The sequence below is a fragment of the Ovis canadensis genome, chromosome 12 (genome assembly GCF_042477335.2).
Source record: "Ovis canadensis isolate MfBH-ARS-UI-01 breed Bighorn chromosome 12, ARS-UI_OviCan_v2, whole genome shotgun sequence".
Taxonomy (NCBI): domain Eukaryota; kingdom Metazoa; phylum Chordata; class Mammalia; order Artiodactyla; family Bovidae; genus Ovis; species Ovis canadensis.
In genome coordinates, this window is record NC_091256.1 from 61,635,487 (window position 1) to 61,643,202 (window position 7,716).

At 62.7% G+C, this 7,716-nt stretch overlaps 2 protein-coding genes across 3 annotated transcripts in view; both read left to right on the forward strand.

The window, feature by feature from the left end:
* Window positions 1–914, forward strand: part of SSU72 (SSU72 homolog, RNA polymerase II CTD phosphatase) — a 25,126-nt gene extending 24,212 nt beyond the window's left edge. For both annotated transcript variants that reach the window (XR_011247737.1, XM_069545906.1), the window contains one exon: window positions 401–914. Coding sequence is in view for 1 of the 2 variants with exons in the window: in XM_069545906.1 (XP_069402007.1) it covers window positions 401–502 (102 nt within the window). In the remaining variant the exon portion in view is untranslated. The remainder of the gene's footprint in view (window positions 1–400) is intronic.
* A 657-nt stretch (window positions 915–1,571) lies between these two features.
* Window positions 1,572–7,708, forward strand: TMEM240 (transmembrane protein 240). The gene is made up of 4 exons (XM_069544886.1): window positions 1,572–2,095; window positions 2,320–2,426; window positions 6,625–6,833; window positions 6,989–7,708. The coding sequence occupies exons 1-4, from the start codon at window positions 1,646–1,648 to the stop codon at window positions 7,135–7,137; spliced, it is 915 nt and encodes a 304-aa protein (XP_069400987.1). The 5' UTR covers window positions 1,572–1,645; the 3' UTR covers window positions 7,138–7,708.
* Window positions 7,709–7,716: the final 8 nt, after the last annotated feature.

A 7,716-nucleotide genomic window follows, 5' to 3' on the forward strand; every position in this document is an offset into this window, starting at 1 on the left:
CGAGACTAGGGCACCAAGCTGCCTCAGCCTTAGGCCAGACCCAGGCCCCCCGAGGGCTGCCCTTGGTCATGCCTCCTCCCAAGGCAGTGGTTCTCCACCAGGGGCCATCTCACCACGTCTGCACGCACAGTGGGCCTCAGCTGGGAGACACTAGTGGCAGCTGGCAGGGTGTGCACAGGGTGCTGCCCGACACCGTGCTGTGCACAGGACAGCCTTTGGGCTTCCTTGCAGGAAGACATGGGCAGGTTGGGTCTGCCATTTTGGGGGACAGCACAGCGGCGAGTGTCTAAAGTGCATGTTCGCCTGAGCTGGCCTCTGGCTGCTGCTGCTCTGTGTCCCTGTCCCTTGCGGGTTCCCCTCACGGGGCAGCGGCTCAAGGTGGGTCTCTTGTCCACTCCAGATCCAGCACACGGAGGACATGGAGAATGAGATCGACGAGCTGCTGCAGGAGTTCGAGGAGAAGAGCGGCAGGACCTTCCTGCACACTGTCTGCTTCTACTGAGCCCCCCTGGCGCCCGGCCGCCACCCGCCTGAAGCCATCTTTTGAACTTCCTTTTGTTAATACTTTTCCCTCCCTGATATTTGTTTTTACCTGTAGGTATTCTGCCGGTGGACGGTAGCAGTACCCAATAAACTGTACATATGAAATGAGAAGATACATGCCAGATCACAAACAATCAAGTTTTTCCCATCTCACTTTCACTTAGGAGTGGGATCTCGATTATGGTTTTTCTTTAACTGAAAAAGAAACAAACGGTTGATAGCACATGACCTCCAAGACATCCACTTCTCACCGAGCATCCCTTTCCCGGCTCCCCTAACTGGCTGGAATGTACAAATCCCTGAATAAAGCAACAGGCTGTACTTTTTGGGAAAGAACCTGCCATTGTCCAATAAATAGATGTTGATGGTCATCTTGGCTTCATCCTGAGTTGCCTGGCCCCCCAGTCAGGGCCCTTGGACAGCAGTCCCAGGCATGTGAGTCACGAGGTGTTCCCTGGCACCATCCAGAGGGCTTACCTGTTCATAAGCCCCTGCCCCAGGAATATAGCCCCTGCCCCAGGAGCTGGGACCACTGTCTGGTGAGCCCTCCTGATTTCTGCAGCAGTGGAAAACCTTAAGTCCCTGCAGGAAGCTGGGCAGGGAGTTGGGGGGCGGGGGTGGAGGGGGAGTGGTCCTGGGCTGCATATGACAGGTTGGGCCTGTCATATGCAGGGCTCCCTCCCCAACCCCCAGCATTATGGGGCAGCCAGATCAGGCCTCTGACCTTCCAGGTCTACCCCTAAAGAGAGCTGAAGCTGAGGCTGGTTCTGCCCCCCGCAACGGGGGATTCTTTGGCCTTTTCTGGCCTCTGTCGTTGGGCCATGGGGCCATGGCTCTGGAGTGATCTAGCTGGCAGCCGCCCTGCAGCCCCTCCACTAAAGGCAGCCTCTTGCCATAGAGGGCTGGGTGCCGACCAGCCGGTCCGCAGCCCCTCAACCCCGCGACCCCGGGCTGCGGGGAGGAGGGGCCTCCAGCTGAGAAGAGGGGAGGAGGAGAGCGGAAGGAAGCCCGGGCCTCTACAGGATAGCCCTGGCGGGGCGGGACGGGACGCGGCCCGCGGTCCCGGGGCTCTGGGCTGGCAGCCAGGGCAGGCCCTGGCCACATGGGGGCGAGCGGGCCCTGCGGCCCCCGGGGAGGGGTCCGGCCGGCGTCTCGGGGGCGGGCGGCCGCGGGCGGCGAGATCCCTCCCGGCAGGCGGGCGCGGGGGAGGCCGCAGGAGGAGGGGGCCGGAGCCGCGCCGCGCGCAGGGCGGGAGGCAGGGCCGAGGGCGGAGCGGAGCGCGGCGGGCGCGGCGAGCGCGCGGGCCGGGCGGCCGAGGACCCCAGGAGCGCCGCGTCCCCTGCCCCGCGCCGGCCCCGCGCCTCCTCCCCGGCCAGCAGCGGTGGGTGCGCGGCGGGCTGACCTCTGCGGAGGCGGCGGGGGCTCAGCATCGGGCCGGGGCCGGGGGGGCGCCGGGGCCGGGGGGCGGCGCTCCGGCCCGGCCCGGCCCCGCCCGATGTCCATGAGCGCGAACACCATGATCTTCATGATTCTGGGGGCGTCGATCGTGATGGTGAGCGGAGGGGCTTCCCGCGCGCCCGCTCCCCGCACCCGCTCCCGCCTCCCGCGCCCGCGCACCGCCTCCCCCTCCCGCGCCTTGTTTACGGGCCCGCGCGGCCTGCGCTCCCCCATCCCCGGCTGCCCTGCGCTCCCCCGTCCCCAGTGCTCCGGCCCCGGCCTGGGGTCCCCGGCCCAGCCGCTCGCTTCTCGGCGCTGACCGGTCATGGGCTCTTCCAGGCCATCGCGTGCTTGATGGACATGAACGCGCTGCTGGACCGATTCCACAACTACATCCTCCCGCACCTGCGGGGCGAGGACCGCGTCTGCCACTGCAACTGTGGCCGGTGAGTCTGCGCCCAGAGGGGCTCACGCGTGATCACACATGTCGGTGGAAGTGGCGAGCCCCACGCAGGCCGGGCTGCAGGGCCCAGCTGGGCTAGGCTGGTGGGGGCTGCCGAGGCTCTGCCAGGCTGGGTGGGGGAAGGACTGGTCAGGCTCCATCTGCACAGGGTGTTCCGGAAGGGGAGAGGACCCCCTCCCATATGGCCTTTAGAGAAAGGCCCTGCAGGGTGATGGGCAGAACTAGTCCAAGGCCTGGAGGCCAGGAGAGCAGCCGCCCAGCCTGGTGTCCCAGGAGGGCTCCTGCCCACAGAGGACACCCTCCTCCCGGGGCCCCCAGCTCTGTCCCTGAACTTTCCTGGGAGCCAGCTAGGGGGAGGAGCAGAAGGTCAAGGTGGGCAAGGCCTCCCTTGAGGGGCATCTGCCCACCCCCTTTGGTTGTCCAGGAGGAACTGAGGCCGGGGATGGAGTCTGCTCAAGGTCAAGCAGAGGGAGGGGAGCGCCCAGGCCCCTGTGCCCACTTTGTGACACCCCCCCCATTCTGTGCACATGTAGTGATGGAGTCTTCCTGGCCATGCATGTTTGTATGTCCATGTATGAAATAAACATCTTCTCATGAGACGCGCATGTGTGTACCGTCTGTGCATATACATGTGCGCACACGCAGCAGTCCCTCAGCCCCGCAGGAAGCCCACACACTGGGGCCGTGAGAGTGGACAGAGGCTGAGCAGACGGACTTGCCTGAGGCTGTGTGGCCGGTAGGGAACTTGTGTTCTTGACCCTGCCCTGCACTTCTGCTCCAGGGATGTGTGCACACATACTGGGCTAGGGGTGTGTGTGTGAGATCAGTTTCATGCCTCACTAAACATGCTACACGCCTGTGTGTGCAGACTGGGTGTTGAAGCAGAACATGGGCATCAGGGCAGGTGGAGACAAGTATGTAAATGGCCCTCACGTGTGCCGTGTGATGGCCAAAAATCATCTTGAGTATTGGCTGGGTGGCCACACCCCCTGAGGTCCCTGTATTCCTGCCCCAAGCACACACTCAGAGGCCGAAGAATGGCAGGTCAGCTCCACACTAACTGGGCCAACGTGGACTGGAGTTTGAGCAGGGTCCCAAGACCCTCCCGGACACTGGAGGTGTGCACGGCACTGGCCCAAGTTTCGGCTCCATCGACATTTATAAGGCCCATTTTCCATGTGAGGGCTGTGGTACTGTGACCAGCACATATGTACCCGAACATCACACCACGGGCCCATCTGGGCAGACAGGGTGTGTTTTCAGTGTGTATTTGCTCAGGGTGTGTGTATGCATCATATGTAATGTCCAGAGTACACATGGATGGTGTAAAAGAAATCCCCATGGAGTGCAAGCTACAGTGAGGCCCATGTGCACAGTTTAGACACAAACAACACAAGAGTCACCCAACTGTAGCGTTGTTTCCACGTGTGTATGTGTTCATATGTGTGTGCTTTGTATGCACTGCTGCATACAGGATGTAAAATTCCGTGTACAAACTATTCTTGTACACTGACAACATGTATGTGTATGCGCAGTACATGTGTGTAACAATATACAGCACCGTGTGCGCCCTGTGGGCGTGGTGAATGTCTGCAGGGCACAGGCTTGCACATGAGGCCTCTGTGTACAAACCATGTACATGCACTGCCACAATGGAGTCTACCTGTGTGTACACCCCATATGCAGAGAAAGCGCACACACACTTGTGCCTTCCACATGCCAGTACAGAGACTTTTATGCAGAGGACACGTGTATAAATGCTGTGGAGCGTGCGTGCCAATAGGCTGTCTGTGGGCGCTCACCGTGCATATGCCATGGGGCCCACAGAGAAGGGCTGTGTGCAAGCCCAGTGCATGTGCATCCCATGTGACACGCAACATGCTCGGCCCCAGGCGCGTGTGCCCTTGCACACGTGTGGAGCTCATGGGCCGAATTCATGGTATACATGCCGGGTCCTGTGCATGTGGCTGGCGTGTATACACAACATGCATCCAACCTCAAGTAGACACATGCAACATGCGTGGCCCAGGCAGGACACATGTATGTACACATCACAGAAATACGTGTGCACATGGGTGACCTGAACCCCACCCATCCCCCAGGGTCTGCCTGACTTGGAGGAAGGAGTAGGGCAAGGGGCAGGGGATGAGTGGCAGATGCCAGACCAACGATGGGGGCACAGGTCAAGACCTTCAATCCCCTGGAGGTTCCAGGCACCTAAGTAAAATTGGGGCTTGCCCTCGTCTTACTTGCAGGGGCATTTCTGGCTTCCTTGGCAACCCCATCTTCAAGTTTCCTGTCCTGTCCATGGGTGGGAAGTGGTGGTCCGGAGGATGACCTTCCCTATGGGGGCCCAGGAGGCAGGAACGCAGGAGGCGGGGGCTCAGTGTTCTCAGCTGCCGGGCCTGGCCTGGTCAGGGCGATGGGACTGCGAACAGGTGACTAAGGGCATCCTCTCCTGGGGGCTGGCCACTGCTACACACTGTGGGCAGTCAAGAATTCTCCGTCTCTCACTGATGACCAATAAGAGCTATTGGTGAAATGTGATCACGTGAGCTATGGCTGCCATGTGTCAGGCAGTCCTTGTCAAATAAGCTGGGTCTGCTCATGGGGCTGTGGTGGCCAAGGTGCACCCCCTCCCCAACCAAGCCTGGTCACACTCCAGTCTAGCTGAGGGGGATGGGCCCCAGGAGTCCCCAGGGGTAGCAGAGGGGTGTGAAAAGGGGCTGCCATCCTCACTGGGAGAAAGGAGCTGGGTGGCTCCTGCTGGTGCGGCGGGTGTCTGTGAGGGAGGAGCTGTAAGGGCCTGTGGTCAGGGATGACCTGTGGGGTTTACTGTTTTTGAGAAGGTCCTCTGTGGGGGAGGGGGCATGGAGCATATCCAGTTGTGAGGTGGGGACAGGGACTTTTAGCTGGAGACAGGCAGAGGTGTCGACATGTAATTGAAGGGAAGATGGGGAGAAGCGGGCTTGGGGAGGGAGGAGCTATTTTTAGGTGCAAGTTTGAGGTGTCTGTAGATCCCACGTGGAGATGCCATGTAGGCAGCTGGAGCTTGGAGCAGACGTGGGGGGAAGGTGGGGACTTGGTGGGGGTGGAGGGTTGAAGAAGCCAGTTGAGAGGCTCAGTAGGAAGAGAGCCAGGCAGGAGGACCCCAGGGTGGCAATGACCCTTCAGGGCCAGAGGAGGGACCACAGCTGGTGAGGGTGACTGGGGATTCAGGGTGCAATGGGCACCCAAGACCAGCAGCTCCTTTTCTCCAGCTCTCCTGCGAGAGTGGAGGACCTGGAGTTCAGTCTGGTGTCCTGGGTACTGGCCTCCTGGGCAGGGACACCTTGCCTAGGATCCCTAGGATTGCTAGGCCCAGAGGGCTTCCTAGAGAAAGAGAGGATCTGGGCAGGCTGGAGAGAGCTTAGTGGGGAAAGTTCGTTGTGGCCATCAGAGGCAGGAGAGGGCCTGGAGGGGTCAGTGGCCTCAGACTGGACTGCCGAGGGAGGGGAGGCTGAGGGGAACGGCCCAGCCTTGGTGGGTGCTGGAATGCCAGGGGCCGTGGTCGTCCAGGAGGTCGTTTATGGCTCCCATGCCAGGATTAGGGACTTGTGTGGGGCAGGTCCAGGGGTGCCATTGGGCCTCCAGCACAGACAGTGGGGGCAGGGGAGGTTCCTGCAAGGGATGGGGAGCCAAAGGGGACCAGATGCCCAAGGCAGGCTCATCACTTGTGGCTTTCCTTGGAGGAGAGGGCAGGGTGACTGCAGGGTTGGGAGGGAGAGGCCAGGGGGGCAGTGGCGAGGAGCCAGGCCCACAGGTGGGCTGTGACTCTCACTGGGCGGGGATACCCTGCCTGGGCTCTCACCCTGGAACGCCTTTACCTGTGCTGTGTGCCTATGACCTAATAGGCGTCGCCTCTGAGCCCGGGGCTGGGGGGAGAAGGGAGGAGGGTATGCATACGGGCAACTGAACTTCACGCTAACCTCTGACCTCGCACACTCCCACCCTCTGGGCAGGGCAGCCTCCCGCCTGGGACCCACCAGTGACCTGGGTCCTAGGCGAGTGCGCTGGTCCCTTCCCACCTCAGCTCCCCACAAGGGCTGCTTCAAAGATCCCAGCAGGTGAACGGGTGCGGCTTACTGCGGGGTCCCCGCCCGCCCCGCGGGACAGGTGCCAGCCCGCCCTGCCGCCCCCAGGCACCACGTCCACTACGTGATCCCGTACGACGGGGACCAGTCTGTGGTGGACGCCTCGGAGAATTACTTCGTGACAGACAACGTCACCAAGCAGGAGATCGACCTAATGTTGGGGCTGCTACTCGGCTTCTGCATCAGCTGGTTCCTGGTGTGGATGGACGGCGTCCTGCACTGCGCCGTGCGCGCCTGGAGGGCCGGCCGGCGCTACGGTGAGTGCTGGCGCGGGCACATTGGCAGGGCTCCTTCCTTGCAGGGGCTACACCCCACCCGAGCCCCGCCCACAGTCCCCTCCCCGAGCCAAAGCCCCGCCCGCCCGAGCCCCACTCACCACGCCCGCCCCCTGACCGTGCCCCCGGTCCCACAGACGGTTCGTGGACCTGGCTGCCCAAGCTGTGCAGCCTGCGGGAGCTGGGCCGGCGGCCACACAGGCCGTTCGAGGAGGCGGCCGGGAACATGGTGCACGTGAAGCAGAAACTCTACCACAACGGCCACCCGAGCCCGCGGCACCTCTGAGCCGCGCGCAGGACTCGCGGGGCCGCCGGCCACCGCGCCCACGCTCACGGGACTGGACGGCCGGCCCGGGCCAGGGCGCCCAAGGCTGTCGGGCGCGTCCGGCGGAAGGTGCTGTCTCCTCTTCTTTTTATAAAGGGGGTCGGGGTGGGGCGGGGGCAGCGGCACCTGGGATGCAGGCGGGGCCACGTGCCCAGCCTGGGACCACGTCAGCCGCTTGAAGCTGGAGGCCTCCTGTGTGCCTGCGTCTGTCTCTCCGTCCATCTTTCTGGTTCCCGGAGCTGGAGCCATCTTTGCTGGAGGAGAGTGCGGCCGGGAGCCGGGCGCGCGGCAGGGAAGGGGTGGGACCCCGGTGCACCCACGTCTGCACACGGGAGCACGTGCATGAGGCGTGTGCGTTCACAGGGCCTGCAGTAGGGGCGTGGGGCAGGGGCCCGGGGTAGGCCCTGGCCCAGCAATAAGGCCCCCGAACCCTGCTGTGGCAAGTGCGGCCACCCTGCCCAGAGCATCCCCGGTCGGGCGCCTCACTGTGACTCCCACCCCTGCTGGTCAGTAAATTCTCCAGAAAGCTCCAGCCTCTGC

Coding starts and splice junctions, on each gene's coding strand:
- TMEM240 (XM_069544886.1), top strand. CDS start 1,646: ATGGGGGCGAGCGGGCCCTGCGGCCCCCGGGGAGGGGTCCGGCCGGCG. Junction 2,096..2,319: donor TGGGGGCGTCGATCGTGATG/GTGAGCGGAGGG, acceptor GGGCTCTTCCAG/GCCATCGCGTGCTTGATGGA. Junction 2,427..6,624: donor TGCCACTGCAACTGTGGCCG/GTGAGTCTGCGC, acceptor TGCCGCCCCCAG/GCACCACGTCCACTACGTGA.